The 16,861-nt window shown below is 45.5% G+C and overlaps 1 protein-coding gene across 1 annotated transcript in view; it reads right to left on the bottom strand.

Moving 5' to 3' along the window:
- Positions 1-16,861, bottom strand: part of PRKCH (protein kinase C eta) — a 117,175-nt gene that overhangs the window by 75,923 nt on the left and 24,391 nt on the right. The window contains exon 2 of the mRNA XM_083734129.1: positions 8,702-8,765. Coding sequence (XP_083590255.1) covers positions 8,702-8,765 — 64 coding nt within the window. The remainder of the gene's footprint in view (positions 1-8,701; positions 8,766-16,861) is intronic.

The raw sequence follows: 16,861 nt of genomic DNA, 5'->3' as shown, positions 1-16,861 counted from the left end.
CTATTATGAACTTAAAAATGGAAAGCGTAATGCTGGTGGTCAACAAAAGAGGTTTAAAGACTCTCTCAAGGAAAATCTTTTTTAAAATGTAGTATAAACACCGACAACTGGGAAACACTGGCCTGCGAGTGCTCCAGTTGGAGAACAGCCTCTACCAAAGTTGTCATGGGCTTTGAAGACACTCAAACTCAGAACACAAGGGAGAAACGTGCTAAGAGGAAGGCACGCTTGGCAAACCCTCACCGTGACCAACTCCCACCTGGAAACCTGTGTCCCCACTGTGGAAGGATGTGTGGATCCAGAACTGGTCATTTACGGACTCACTGTTAAGACTGTGTTCATGGAAGGCAATCTTACTTGGCTACGTGTGGTTGCCAAAAAAGAAGAAGAATGACAGTACATACATGGAAATGTATTGCAAGGTGTATGTGTTTAAAAAACAAAACTGTGTTATTAGGTCTTGTGTTTTTGCACATGAGAACTCTGCCAATGAGTCTGCATTTGAATTGCTACTTTAGTTCTCGATCCATGCTTGGTTCCAACTGCACACCTGCTTTTGGTCCACTGGGGCTAACAGCCGACTTCTGCATATGCCTTGCCCAGTCCTGAGATTGTTCAACATTCCACTCCCAATATATCTACCTGTTAAGTTCCACATTATAGTTGAGCTTTCACACAACGCAAAAGCCTCTTTTGGAACTCTAGTGGAATATTGGTCCAAGTTTAACGCTCATTTATATGTTATTTCCTTTGGGGAGGGGGGGAGATCTGTTTTCTTATTTATTTATTTATTTATTTATTTATTTATTTATTTAAATACTGCCCTGTGCCCATAGATCTCAGGGTGGATCATATGACATAAAATGACAATATGAAAAACACAAAATGCATAACAAATATAGGAACGAAAGCTAACCAATATCCCCCCCCTTCCACAACACATTTTAAAACGCCATTGGGATGTCAATCAGATGAAGAGAAACATTTTCTCCCCGGGGAGAGCATTCCACAAACGGGGAGCCACTGCCGAAAATGTAATATGAAAAATGTAATATGGAAATGAGTAATAAAAATGTGATACATTCCACAACGGTTCCATCATATTACACCATGGTAGGCAAACTAAGGCCCAGGGACTGGATCCGGCCCAATCGTCTTCTAAATCTGGCCCACAGACGGTCCAGGAATCAGCGTGTTTTTACATGAGTAGGATGTGTCCTTTTATTTAAAATGCATCTCTGGGTTACTTGTAGGGCATAGGAATTCGTTCATCCTCCTCCCCGAAATATAGTCCGGCCCCCCACAAGGTCTGAGGGACAGTGGACCGGCCCTCTGCTGAAAACGTTTGCTGACCCCTGTATTACACGATAGTTGTGGAAGAGGCTTTGACATTGTGTGCAAGCTCAAATATAGTGTGGAAATCGCAACGTGTCATGAAAATGGAGTAAATTGTCGTGTCAATGCTGCCTACATGCCTCCCTGTGTCCCAGAATTGAAGGGCATGCGTGCACACACACACACACACATACACACACAAACCCACTGGTTTTCAGCCAAAGAGCTTGACCATTTTCCTCAGCGACGACAAAGTAGGCTTTATACTTCATCGGAAAATGGCAGAGCTTTCCTCCTGACTCACACCAGCCCTCCTCTTCCTTCCTGCAGCATCCAGGTTTTCCCAAAGGAGCCAAATTCCTAAGCAGGTGTAGCCCAAGGTGGTCCAGCAGCATACCTTAGATGGATTATCTGTGATTTCCACATGCCCCTTGGGCAACTAGGATGCAACACAGGTTCCTCTGGTTCTCAGGTGCTTCTATCACTTCCCTCTCCCACCTTGACTCCTACACAGAGGAAGGGAAGCAGGAATATTCCCTCCCCAGTCCATTTCATATTCAGAACAAGTGCATTTGGCAAAGCCTACCAGGCCAATGATTATCAGAGTGTTGTTGTTGTTTAGTCGTTTAGTCGTGTCTGACTCTTCGTGACCCCATGGACCAGAGCACGCCAGGCACTCCTGTCTTCTACTGCCTCCTGCAGTTTGGTCAAACTCATGCTGGTAGCTTCGAGAACACTGTCCAACCATCTTGTCCTCTGTTGTCCCCTTCTCCTTGTGCCCTCCATCTTTCTCAACATTAAGGTCTTTTCCAGGGAGTCTTCTCTTCTCATGAGCCGGCCAAAGTATTGGAGCCTCAGCTTCAGGATCTGTCCTTCCAGTGAGCACTCAGGGCTGACTTCCCTAAGAATGTTTAGGCCCGATCTTCTTGCAGTCCATGGGACTCCCAAGAGTCTCCTCCAGCACCACAATTCAAAAGCATCAACTCCTCGGAGTAATAGTCTCTTATTGGAGTAATAGTCCCTTATTTCTCACAAGATGCCTGAACATCTGTAACAACTGAAGTGTAGGTGGGTTCCCACAAGGCAAGACACAGAGATAACAGCAAGAACATTGATTGAAGTATGTAACTGTCAGGGAACTGCCATTGGAGCCAGAGGCGGAGGGAAGGCTCCAGAGCGATGCCGGAGAGGGTCCCAGCAGGGAGAGAGGCAGCCCATCTGCTGGGGAAGGAAATCAGCGTAACACTAGGGGTGAAGGGGGGCAGATGGGGGAATCGGAGAGAAGGCTCCAGGACTCTTCACTGGAGACCAGTGGGGAGAGCACGGGTCCTCCGCTGCCCACACCCTCCCTGCGCAGAAGACTTCCACGCAGGGAGAGTAGGAGGAGACTTGGAGTCAAAGAACTTCTTTGCTGGAAGAAGTTCAAGAAACGCCCACTGGCGGATTCTGCCAGCGACTGAGACAGCCAGGAGTGAAAGGCTGTCCAGAGAGAAAGGGTTCAACCAGGCAACCTAGCCAGGAGTGGCGGCAACTTACGCACGAGCAACCCCCTAGAACCATTACAGTAACTGAACAACAGGGACAAAGCAACTGCTTATATACATTTGTGAAAGCCTGGACCATTCCCACTCCCAGCGTGATTGGCTGTCTAAACTTCCAAGCTGCGAATCATGACTCAGAGTTTAAGGGCCAATGGCAGAGAACCAAATCCTGAAATGTTCTGTGATTGGACATCATGGAACGAATCAGGACACAGGAGCTCAGATTCCTTAGTCCAGACTCAAGCCCAGGCAACACCGACCACTGAATACGTAACACAACGATGTCTCAGATGCCTGCCAGAGCACAGCAACCTGCCTGCCTCTTTTTTGGAACTGCTACACTGACATGGGCAGGAGACATATAATCAGAAAACATGGAGAAGAGTAAAAACACTTGGGTATGCCCAGACAACTGCCTCATTCCCCCACGAAAAGCATTAAGCAAAAGCTTCTCTCGACAAAAAGTTGAGATCTATTGCGGCACGAGCAGGCAAATCCAGCCGCCCTGTTTGCATGTGTGAAAACTCCAAATTGGAATGGCAAGCTGAGCTAAGGTGCAAATTTCAAATGTCATGAAAATATAAGAAGAGCCTGTTGGATCGAGCCAGTGGTCAAGTCCAGCATACTGTTCTCACAGCGGCCCAGCAGATGTTCCTTGTTGTCACAGGAACCCCTAAGAGCAGGTGTTGGGATATTTGTGAGTGTGCTTTTGCATTTTTTAAAAGAGAGTGTTTCCAGTGTCGTTTTTAAAAATAGATTCTTTTCTTTAACTGGTGTTTTATTATATTATCTGTAACTGCGTGTTTTACACCTGTTTTAATTTATGTCTGGAACCATATTGGGTCCTGTCCTGGGAGCAAGGCAGGATATAAATAAAACAAGAAACTAAATAACTTGCTGTAACACTTGGACAATGGATGGGGAAAGTCTGCGCTTACTAGAAAGGGTCATATAGGTTACCGACTCTTTGAGAGGAACTTTCAGCTGAGCTTGTGAAAGCTTGCCATCTTAGAGTACCCAAAAAATGTCATTACGGAGGCGAGAAGTCATTCAGCATCCCTGGGCAAAGGTATTGCATATGACACCAGTTTTTCCTCTCTATCTCTTTTGCAAGGATGAGGTTGGGCCAAATTAAGGAAAGGAAGAGTTTGGCTCTGTGCTTCAGGTTTCCCTATGTTGCTAAGCATGTTCCGCCTTTGAGCAGATGATAATAATAATAATAATAATAATAATAATAATAATAATAATAATAATAATTTATTTATACCCTGCCCATCTGGCTGGGTTTCCCCAGCCATTCTGAGTGGCTTCCAACAGAATATTAAAATACAATAGTCTATTAAACATTAAAAGCTTCCCTAAACAGGGCTGCCTTCAGATGTCTTCTAAAAGTCTGGTAGTTGTTTTTCTCTTTGACATCTGGTGGGAGGGCATTCCACAGGGCGGGTGCCACTACCAAGAAGGCCCTATGTCTGGTTCCCTGTAACTTGGCTTCTTGCAGTGAGGGAACTGCCAGAAGGCCCTAGGCACTGGATTACTTACAACACATATTTAGGGCGCTCATATGCCACTGTAACAGTCATGGATTATTTTGCTGGGAATTATAGCTCTGTGAGGGTTAAACTATAGTTCCCAGGATTCTTTGGGGGGATGCGCGTGCTTTAAATGTACGATGCGGATGTGACCTACATATCTTTAGCAGTGGCAGAAAGCTTTGCGAACGGAAACAAACGAGTGGCCGAATTTTCCCACAGCCCAAAGCCACAAGTGAAAAAACATGCTCTGCATTTGCAGAAGAGAAGAACGATACACTCCAGGACCCAAGGCAAGCTGAAAATTGTCTGTCTCCTTCTCAAAACATATTATTTATCACCAACCCATCTCCCTTCTCGGGGCTTTGTCAGCATTTCCCAGCACATCTCACTTGCTCAGACTGGAAGCAACGTGTCAGACAGATTCTTCTGCACTTCAGAGGTAGGTACACCTTCTGCAAATATAGCCGAGCATGAAATATTCAGGAACCAGCCCCATAAAAATTGCATTAGTAAATTCTGAATTTACTCCCTTTGATCTGCTTGTGCTGCCTACAGCTTCCATTTGTTTTTGTCTTAAAACTGGGGATGAGACTCTGAGTCAATATTCCACTGCACACATAACATTATTTGCTCTGTTAAGCCACAGAGAAAGGCTAGACTAGAATGGCAGCGAAAGGAGTGTCTTCTGGGAAGATCCTCATTCAAATCTCACCTTCGCTATAAATTCACCAAGGAACCTTAGTGCTTTAGAGCAACTTGGCATCCCCCAGACGTTCTGAACTTCAGCTCCCGTCCACAACATACCAAGGCCTCCAGGTTGCACAAGGCTGCTTCAGAGCATTCAAAGCACGGTTCAAACACATCATCGCCAATATGCATGCTTCCAGCAGGAGCGGGCAACCTTAATTCTGTCAAGAGAGGCATCCCCCCTTAGGGTTGATCAGCCAGACACTGCAAACTGCCAATGGGCAGAGCCTAGACAAAACTGTCCTCGTACCTACGGGACCGCCTCTCCTGGTATGCCCCACGGAGAGCCTCAAGGTCCATAAATAGCAACACCCTAGTGGTCCCGGGCCCTAAGGAAGTCAGATTGGCTTCATTCAGAGCCAGGGCCTTTTCAACTCTGGCTCCGGCTTGGTGGAACGCTCTGCCTCATGAGACCAGGGCCCTGCAGGATCTGATTTCTTTCCGCAGGACCTGTAACACAGAGTTGTTCCACCTGGCCTTTGGCTTGTAGCCAATTTGATTCCCTCCTCATCTTTCTTTTTTCTTTTCCTTTCTCCTCCTGCTATGAGGCTACATTTTAATATTTTAATGTTTCAATATTTTAATGTTGTATTTTAATGTTGTTTTTAAGTTGTATTCATTCAACTTATTTTTATTATTGCTTGTTAGCTGCCCTGAGCCCAGCCTTGGCTGGGGAGGGCGGGGTATAAATAAAAATTATTATTAGAATTATCATCATCATCATCATTATCATTATCTAAAACGGAATTAAAACCACCCTGCTTCAATTTTCACCACGACTTACTCAGATGAGAATTTGCAACCCTGTGCAGGCCTACTGAGAAGTAAGCCCCACTGGGTTCGATGGGGTGCCAGATAAATAAAAGAATTTTATTTGTTTATCTTTTCAGCCCAGTACAGCTACTGTTCTGGGAAGCTAGTGAAGTCATTCCTTTCTAGCTTTTGTGTGCTGCAAGTGGCAGACCTTGGTAATATGCTGCCCTGTGTGAGGCCAACATTTGTCGCCCTCCCCACTAGTCCCTGCGGCTTGGGGAAGGAGGCACAAGGCTTTGGCAGCATCCTAGAGACCTCCTACCCCCTTCCCAAAGCCTGGTAAGCACTTCCTGGGCTTTGAGAAGGAGCTCAGCTGTGTGCCATTGGTCTATTTAGCTCAGTAGTGCACACACTGACTGGCAGCATCTCTCCAGGGTTTCAGACACAGGCCTGCTTGAGAGTTGCCGGTAATTTAATTTAGGACCTTCTGCATGCAAATCAAATTGGAGGCGGTTGGAGGATGGATGGTGGCTAACAGATTGAGGATGAATCCTGACAAGACAGAAGTACTGTTTTGGGGAAACAGGAAGCGGGCGGGTGTGGAGGACTCCTTGGTCCTGAATGGGGTAACTGTGCCCCTGAAGGACCAGGTGCGCAGCCTGGGAGTCATTTTGGACTCACAGCTGTCCATGGAGGCACAGGTCAATTCTGTATCCAGGGCAGCTGTTTATCAGCTCCATCTGGTACGCAGGATGAGACCCTACCTGCCTTCAGACTGTCTTGCCAGAGTGGTGCATGCTCTGGTTATCTCTCGCTTGGACTACTGCAATGCGCTCTATGTGGGGCTACCTTTGAAGGTGACCCAGAAACTACAACTAATCCAGAATGCGGCAGCTAGACTGGTGATTGGGAGCAGCTGCCGAGACCACATAACACCGGTCTTGAAAGACCTACACTGGCTCCCAGCACATTTCCGAGCACATTTCAAAGTGTCGGTGCTGACCTGTAAAGCCCTAAACGGCCTCAGTCCAGTATACCTGAAGGAGCGTCTCCACCCCCATCCTTCTGCCCAGACACTGAGGTCCCGTGCCGAGGGCTTTCTGGCAGTTCCCTCGCTGCGAGAAGCCAAGTTACAAGGAACCAGGCAGAGGGCCTTCTTGGTAGTGGCACCTGCCCTGTGGAACGCCCTCCTACCTCCCATGTCAAAGAGAAAAATAACTACCAAACTTTTAGAAGACATCTGAAGGCAGCGCTGCTTAGGGAAGCTTTTAATGTTTAATAGGTTATTGTATTTTAGTGTTCTTTTGGAAGCTACCCAGAGTGGCTGGGGAAACCCAGCCAGATGGGCGGGGTATAAATAATAAATTATTTCTCGATAGTGGTGCCCACCCTGTTGAACACCCTCCCTTCAGATGTGAAGAAAATAAGCAGCCATCCTATCTTTAAAAGACATCTGAAGGCAGCCCTGTTTAGGGAAGTTTTTAATATTTAATGCTGTACTGTTTTTAACACTTGATTGGGAGCCGCCCAGAGTGGCTGGGGAAACTCAGCCAGATGGGCGGGGTATAAATAATAAATTATTATTATTATTATTATTATTATTATTATTATTATTATTACTACTACTACTATTATTATTATTATTATTATTATTATTATTATTATTATTTTGCTATTAATGCTCTGTCGCTGAGGAGCCTCAATAAGTTCTTCCTCTTATGTCTCCTGAACCTCCCATCATTCATGGGAGGTACTGTAACTGTGGTTCCAACTCTTCTTCTTTGCTATGCATAACTTTCTAAACTTTTATCTCTTTACTTGCCTTTTTGTTCCTGAATGAAAGAGACCAAATCATAGGTCAAGATTTGCCCAAAACCAAACAAAAACTCTTTATGTATGCTACAACCGCGGCAAGGATGCTACTGGCACAAAGGTGGAAAAGCAATAAAATACTAACCAAAGAAGAATGGCAAGAAAAACTTTGGGAATACACCAAAATGGCAAAACCAAAAGACTTTGAAATAAAGACAAAAAAATCCTTTAAGAAAGACGGTGAACCATTTTCGGCCTATGTAAAGAATCAATGCAAAGAACTGGACTGCAGGTTTTGAATAATCATTTACAATTAGCAAAAAAATTATATAATTTATAAGTTAAAATATATTTTTAAAAAAGGAGTGAAAAAGGAAATATGCAGGAAATGATATTATTTTGAAATAAACCAGAGAAGGCGGTTGAGGGAAGTCCGAAGGGAATGGGGAAATTTTGGAATTGTGAATCATGTTATTTGTTATGATGTAATACTGAAAAAAATGGAAAACTTAATAAAAATGATAAAAGAAAAAAAAGAGACCAAACTGTTCTTAATTTTCCTCGCAGAGGACTTGTTCCAGGCCCCAGATCCACCCAAGGCATGAGAGATGGTAGGATTGAAAGGATTACACACCCTCTCCTTTCCTAGCACATCTACATTCCATCTTCAGTTCCCCCCTTCTGAATCTCCTCTTTAAAATAAAAAAAAAAACAGCACCAGGGCTCAGATGTGCCCTTCAAACTCGCTCTGTAGCTTGAGCCTGTTAAAGGAGATCTTTGCTCCCATCCAGGTATCTCCTGCTGCTATTCCGACAAGGATGCTTAAGCTATTGAACCCCTGGCAATTATGACATCCTTACGTTCTGCTCAGTGGCCACAGGAGACTCTCGACTGCAGCAACTAGAGGCTAATGGTGTGTTGTGTGTAAGCTCTAAAAATATAACTGGCAGGTAAAGGGGGGAATGGCATTCCTCTTACCTTCAGTAAAGCTTCCTGAGAGAGTTATTGCTACAAACACTTTCCCTTCTGGTTCCAGGTCCACCTGTAAAAAAAGGAGAATTTATCATCATCATTATTTTTAAATTAATTTATTGAATGCAAGCTGCCCAAAGGCAGGAAAGGTCCCCTACTATAACTCTGAAAGATATCTATTTATTGCATTTCCCTTTATACCCTACTTTTTCCCAAGTGTGCTCAAAGTAGTGTATATGGTCCTCCTCACTCCCAATTTATTGGTTTATTTCCAATATTTGTAGACTGCTTTCCCCCACACTGTGAAAATCTCAACCATCAACACCAGTTACGATCAGGGCTTTTGTTTTTCCAGACCAAGTTTAGTGCTAATTGGAGGGTGGACAAATCAATCCATTTCAGTTTCTCTTGTTTTCCAAGTTGACTCAGCAGAAATCATCTGTGTTTCTCCCAACAAGTAGATTTTTCTAAGCAATTTTGCATCCTGTACACGTTTTTTTATTTTTTTGCAATGAATTTTGCACGCTTTTGCAAATACACAGGTATTTTTGAACATATTTTGGCATAGAGGGACGCAGCACAAAATACAGAGAAGGGGGGGGGGAATCAAGAGAGCAGCATTTCTGTTCATGTATGGCGCTGTGGGTTAAACCACAGAGCCTAGGACTTGCCGATCAGAAGGTTGGCGGTTCGAATCCCCACGACGGGGTGAGCTCCCGTTGCTCGGTCCCAGCTCCTGCCAACCTAGCAGTTCGAAAGCACGTCAAAGTGCAAGTAGATAAATAGGTACCACTCCGGTGGGAAGGTAAACGGCGTTTCTGTGCACTGCTCTGGTTCACCAGAAGTGGCTTAGTCATGCTGGCCACATGACCCGGAAGTGCCGGCTCCCTTGGCCAATAAAGCGAGATGAGCGCTGCAACCCCAGAGTCAGTCACGACTGGACCTAATGGTCAGGGGTCCCTTTACCTTTACTATTTGTTTCAGGAAGTGCCCTAGCTTAACAGAGTCTGTAACTAAGGCTGCATGCGCAACATACATTACAACTAAATATCAGGGAGAACCTTCTGACAGTAAGAGCTGTTCAACAGTGGAATGGTCTCCCTCGGGAGGCGGTGGACTCTCCTTCCTTGGAGATTTATAAGCACAGGTTGGGTGGCCATCTGCCTGGGCATGGATAGTGCTATTTTGGCTACATAAGCCAGTTTAAAACTCACAGCCTAAACACTAGAAACAGAGGGAATAATGATAGGCAATAGCTGTGTAGGTGTCCAATAGGCCCTGCCTTGAAGCTCAAAAATTTCTGAATTCGGCTGGGTGAACTAAAGGAGAATCAGGTTCACCTTTGAACAATTTCTGGTCATTTTCACAATCATTTCCTCCTTGCACCCCAGCAGGGCCCCCAGACTCACAGCTTTCACTTTAAACAAAGAAAGAAACAAAACAAACAAGCAAATAAATAAATAAGTCATCTATAAAGGAAGTTAGAAAGTAAAGCGTGGAGGCAACATTCCAAGACCTATTATAGAATCATAGAATCATAGAATCCTAGAGTTGGAAGAGACCACAAGGGCCATCGAGTCCAACCCCCTGCCAAGCAGGAAACACCACCAGAGCACTCCTGACATATGGTTGTCAAGCCTCTGCTTAAAGACCTCCAAAGAAGGAGACTCCACCACACTCCTTGGCAGCAAATTCCACTGTCGAACAGCTCTTACTGTCAGGAAGTTCTTCCTAATGTTGAGGTGGAATCTTCTTTCTTGTAGTTTGGAACCATTGCTCCGTGTCCGCTTCTCTGGAGCAGCAGAAAACAACCTTTCTCCCTCCTCTATGTGACATCCTTTTATATATTTGAACATGGCTATCATATCACCCCTTAACCTCCTCTTCTCCAGGCTAAACATGCCCAGCTCCCTTAGCCGTTCCTCATAAGGCATCGTTTCCAGGCCTTTGACCATTTTGGTTGCCCTCCTCTGGACACGTTCCAGTTTGTCAGTGTCCTTCTTGAACTGTGGTGCCCAGAACTGGACACAGTACTCCAGGTGAGGTCTGACCAGAGCAGAATACAGTGGCACTATTACTTCCCTTGATCTAGATGCAATACTCCTATTGATGCAGCCCAGAATTGCATTGGCTTTTTTAGCTGCCGCGTCACACTGTTGGCTCATGTCAAGTTTGTGGTCAACCAAGACTCCTAGATCCTTTTCACATGTACTGCTCTCAAGCCAGGTGTCACCCATCTTGTATTTGTGCCTCTCATTTTTTTTGCCCAAGTGCAATACTTTACATTTCTCCCTGTTAAAATTCATCTTGTTTGTTTTGGCCCAGTTCTCTAATCTGTCAAGGTCGTTTTGAAGTGTGATCCTGTCCTCTGGGGTGTTAGCCACCCCTCCCAGTTTGGTGTCATCTGCAAATTTGATCAGGATGCCCTTGAGTCCATCATCCAAGTCGTTGATAAAGATGTTGAATAAGACCGGGCCCAAGACAGAACCTTGTGGCACCCCATAGGCAGCTAGGGAGGTGCAACTTTTGCTAAGGATGCTTAGTCACTAAATTACTGTTGCTAAGCAACAGAAAGGAAGGAATATGAGGCATTTCCTGTATCTTCCCCGAGGAAGAGAGTAGCTGCAAGAAGCACAGGAATAAAGCAAATGACACCTTGTGTGGATGGCCCAAATTAAACAGGTTAACCCTTTTTTAGCATGGAAATATGATTATGGTGAAAGCTTCACCTGTTGATATTATGCCTGCCATACACTGTATCACTTGTATGTGGTCCCTGATTTACTTTCTGAAACTGGCACAGCAGTTTGCAACAATCTGGATGCTGGGAGGGGGGGTTGAGAGTGCCAAGACTGAACTTTTAGAAAATAACTGGAACCAGAACGAATTCATTTTTGAACCGGACGACCTAGTTCCTTTTTAAAATGGGCATTCCAAGCACTAGTAACAGGCAATTAGTTCTGTTTCCCAGCCAACATCTTACATCTGGATTCTGTTGATGGAACTTGTGGTTCTAGGTTTTTTTTTTTAAAAAACGGACCCTGCAAATCCAGTTTCTGCTCACCCCTGTTTTAAATAAAACCATTAGCTTATTTCCCACAGGTCTTTACACACACTCCATTAGTTTTCAGCTGTTATTTGAGCAAAATATAGGTCAATAATCTGTGGAAATTTTTGTTTAGCTTTCTTTTTAGTGCGATTCTGCTGAGATCTGCAGAGTTCAAGTCACCCCATCGCGTGCTATCTATAAAAAGCTCCAGGTTAATTTGTTTTTTTAATCACAGCTGATAAATGTAAACATAAGCCTCACGCTGCATGCAATATTCGCAACAGTTGAAAGATTCTGAAAATAAAGTTCTCTGGAGGGATGACTCAGCCTCTTCCCACAGCCTCTCCTCATGCCCTGACTTGCAAGCAGACCCAAAATAAGTGTTTCATTTTAACAAGCCACAATTAAAAAAAAAATAACGAGGAAAAGCACCCAACCCAAACAACTCTGCCCATTCGCTCTGAAATTTAGCATGGAGGGAAATATGCCATTTTTCTGAAGCTCCTGTACAAAAGTTCAGCTGTCTCAGGAGATGGTTTGAGGTCAAACTTATAAGACAGGAGTTGGGGACATATATTTTTTTCTGACGAGGACTACACTCCCACAAGGGTGATCTGTTGAGAAATGCATATCAGTGATGGACAGGGGCTGACACTAGTGGCATGTAGAGTGAGAGCAAAAGTGGGCAGAATTCTCTCTCACTCGTAGAATCACAGAATTACAGACAGTGGCGTAGCGTGGGTTGTCAGCACCCGGGGCAAGGCAAGTAATTTGCGCCCCCTAACCTGTGTGAGAGAGTGAGTGAGCCAGGTAGGGGCAGAGAGCTGCGAGTGCGAGCGAGCCCCCCCAGATGTTGCCCCTGGTGCGGCCGGCCCCCCTGCACCCCCCACGGTACGCCACTGATTACAGAGTTGGAAGAGACCCTGAGAGTCAACTAGTCCAACCCCCTTCAATGCAAGAATCTCAGCATGCTTAGCAAATGCAGTAAAGAACAGCCGCTTGCTCCCAGAATGCCCAGTTCAACGACTTACAAACAGTCATGTCTTCTGTACTACTAAGCTGCACAGAGGAAGCTGCTTTGTTGTTATGTACTGAGTTGAATAGGATCCAAAATGCAGCAGTCTGATTGGTCCTAGAACAATAGGATCCAAAATGCAGCAGTCTGATTGGTCCTAGAACAATAGGATTCAGAATGCAGCAGTCTGATTGGTCCTAGAACAATAGGATTCAGAATGCAGCAGTCTGATTCGTCCACAGGAGCCACCCAATCCAGCTCCAGGTGGAAGTGAATCCGCAACCTGATTGGCCTACAGGAGAATCTCGGAATTAGCCAATCACGTGGGGCCCATTGTGTAAATGATGTATATAAAGCAGACATTCTGGGGGAACTTCCATTCCTCCTCACCACTGTGAGCTGAATAAAGAGCATGAAATCCACTCTCGACTCCAAGTATATTTCATTTGTCCTAACTTCAGCCCATTAATTAGGGACGCGGGTGGCGCTGTGGGTAAAAGCCTCAGCACCTAGGGCTTGCTGATCGAAAGGTCGGCGGTTCGAATCCCCGCGGCGGGGTGCGCTCCCATTGCTCGGTCCCAGCACCTGCCAACCTAGCAGTTCGAAAGCACCCTCGGGTGCAAGTAGATAAATAGGGACCGCTTTCTAGCGGGAAGGTAAACGGCGTTTCCTTGTGCAGCTCTGGCTCGCCAGAGCAGCGATGTCACGCTGGCCACGTGACCCGGAAGTGTCTTCAGACAGCGCTGGCCCCTGGCCTCTTGAGTGAGATGGGCGCACAACCCCAGAGTCTGGCAAGACTGGCCCGTACGGGCAGGGGTACCTTTACCTTTACCTTTACCTTTACAGCCCATTAATTTCAATGCATCTACTCTGGGTCAGTCCAGCATTGAATAAACAGAGGTTTTCAACCTTTTTGAGTCCCTTGACCAAGTACACTCTTTCTGCAGCCCCTCTGTGGGGCTCAGGAGCCCAGTGATGCCACCCCTTGCCTGCAGAGCTGGCAGCCCCTCACCCCTTTTCGAACACCCTCCCTTGTGGAGGGTTCCCTCAGCCTCCTCTCCTCTCCCCTTGGGAGTCCTCTGGGCAGCTGCTGCTGCTGCCGCCCCTGGTCTCTGAGCTGCCCCAGAGAGAGGTGCCTCCTCACACTGCCCCACAGGGGCCTGGGACTAGTCTGTCCATTCCCAACAGCAAGGGCTGACAAACTGGCTGGCTGGGCTCCCTCGCCTGCTTGCTTGCTTGTTTGCTCTGAGGCTGCCTCAGCTCCTGGCACCCAGCACCCCCTGGCCAGCCCCAGAAGCACCATTCGCCTGGGGAGCTTGTGGCCAGGGCTGCTGCAACAAACGGCTCTGCAAGAATACTTAGAATTAGCCAAATTGACAGACATAATAAAACCAAAACCAAAAAGTGAAGTAAAAAAAGAATGGGAGTGCCTAAATGAATACCTCAAAAGTCAAGGTTCGAGGACAGAAATCTGGAATAACCTTGTGAAGTGAAAGGATAAGAAAGAGGGATTTATATCTAGATGTTAGGATAGAGATGATAAGGAAAACAGGAAGACACAATGAGAGATAAAGGAGGTGCTGTGGGATTGGTGGAAGTCAATGTTTTGTTGTTGTTTTAGTGTTTATATTATTAACTTGTAAGATATGGATTTGTTTTGGATTTTTTTTAGTTGTTGCTTTTTTAGTTTTTCTGATGTTGGTTTTTGTGTGTTGTGTATTGTTATTATTCGATATTTTTCGTGTTGTTGTTGTGTGGAAAATGCTAATAAAATTTATTTAATAAAAAAAACCTGCTGTGCAAGCCTTTGGGAGTCAGAGAAGCAAGAGGGCATCAGAAACGAAAAGAGGGACAGAGGCCATTGTTGGCCACAGCACCTCTGACCAGCATTCAAGGCACCCCAGGGTGCCTTGTTGTTGTTGTTGTTGTTGTATCTGGGGGGTCACAAGGTTGTCAGGCTGACACAAGTCCTTTTCCACACCACCTGCTACCTGATCCTTTTAATCAGAAATGCCAGGGACTGAACCTGCATGCCTGGATAGCTCAGCTGGTTAGAGCGTGGTACTGATAATGCCAAGGTTGCAGGTTCAATCCCCGTATGGGACAGCTGCATAGTCCTGCTTGGCAGGGGTTTGGGCTGAATGACCCTCAGGGTCCCTTCCAACTCGACAATTCTATGATTTTATGTATTCTGCCTCCTCCATCTCCCAAGGACACCCCTTAAAAACCCAAAGGAGAAACAAGTTGCAAGACGAAACGCAGAGGGATCTTTTAAATTGGCCCATCTCCCATATGTAACAGAAACTGGCTTCAGATTAGTCATCACCAGTAGAGGGTTTCAAAGCTTCACACACACACACACACACACACACACACACACACCTACACACCTTACACTGAGAAAACACGGCAACACACTGACAACCAAACAAGGCACTCAGTGAAGTGGTAGAGCAGGTATGACCGGTTGATGTGGGAAAATGAAGTTTGGCTTCTTCTTTTTCCGACAAAAGAAACTTCACTGCTGTGATGAGAAGGGGAGGAGAAAGACGGCACACTAAGCTTTCATTTGCACCGCGCTCACATCCACAACATACAATTAAAGCGCATGTCTCCAACCAAAAAAAAAAAAAACTCCTGGAAAATGTAGTTTCCCTCCAACAGAGCTACAACTTCCAGCATCCTTTTAACAAACAACTGTCTCCAGGATTCTTGGAGATGTGCGGTGACCTTGCGAGAGAGAGAGAGAGAGAGAGAGAGAGAGAGAGAGAGAGAGAGAGAGAGAAAGGTTTCTAGAATACAAAGATAGGTGAAATATGAACAAGCATTTTTTTCAAAGATGCATTACCTCTTTTTTGGCGATGCATAAGTGGGCGCACTAGACTGCAAGGAGCCTTGCTAAAGCAGCAGACTGTCAGGTTTCAGAGCTAGAAGTGTTGTTGTTGTTTAGTCATGTCTGACTCTTCGTGACCCCATGGACCAGAGCATGCCAGGCACTCCTGTCTTCCACTTCCTCCCGCAGTTTGGTCAAACTCATGCTGGTAGCTTCGAGAACACTGTCCAACCATCTCGTCCTTTGTTGTCCCCTTCTCCTTGTGCCCTCCATCTTTCCCAGCATCAGGGCCTTTTCCAGGGAGTCTTCTCTTCTCATGAGGTGGCCAAAGTATTGGAGCCTCATCTTCAGGATCTGTCCTTCCAGTGAGCACTCAGGGCCGACTTCACCAAGAACGGATAGGTTTGATCTTCTTGCAGTCCATGGGACTCTCAAGAGTCTCCTCCAGCACCAGAATTCAAAAGCATCAATTCTTCGGCGATCAGCCTTCTTTATGGTCCAGCTCTCACTTCCATACATCACTACTGGGAAAACCATAGCTTTAAGTATATGGACCTTTGGACCTTTGAGCTAGAAGTAGGGCTGGTTAAATGTGTCCATTTTTGTTTTCCTCAGTTTATCGATGTTCCAGGTCATTTTGCAAATTTTATTTGTTCAAAGTCCTAATGAAAATTCATGGCTGGGTTTCTCCCAGTATAAGCAAGTTTATATGCAATTCTTCCTAATAAACGACTTCTGTAATGCAGTTTCCCCTCATATAACTAAGTGGGGGGTGCCTGCTGACGGTGAGGAATTTTGGAAATCCAAAATATATTGTGATTTTTAAGTGGAGAGTGCCAAAGAAAATCAAGCGAAGTCACAGCAAAATCATGTTTTGGTCAGCTATCTTGATTTGAAATGGAACCTGGTGCCCAAATGTCCACCTCTGGGTCACTCATGCCAGGTCTGGTGACAATATCTCGAGAAGCAACGAGTTCGAGTCATGCCAAAGTGAGATTTCGGTCCGCCATCTTGATTCAAATTGGGGGCTGGGGGCCCAATGTCAATGAAAACTGCTGCAGTCAAGGAGGTTTGCCTTTCAGTGAGAACTAAATCCAATTTCCCCACTGTCCTCAGCTTTAAATCTGGAAAAATGGAGGCACCCGATTGTCTAGTTGCTTAAGTTTTGCTGCTTCTCCTGAGCTGTATAATTAGGAATTTGCAACATGCTTCCAGGCCTGGACAAAAAGAGGCTGTGAACTTTCTCCCCTCTGCCTTATTTTGTTTTGA

The sequence above is a fragment of the Podarcis gaigeae genome (genome assembly GCF_964106915.1).
Source record: "Podarcis gaigeae genome assembly, chromosome: 1".
Taxonomy (NCBI): Eukaryota; Metazoa; Chordata; class Lepidosauria; order Squamata; family Lacertidae; genus Podarcis; species Podarcis gaigeae.
The sequence above is the reverse complement of the archived record's forward strand: the minus strand, read 5'-3'. Positions and strand labels throughout refer to the sequence as shown.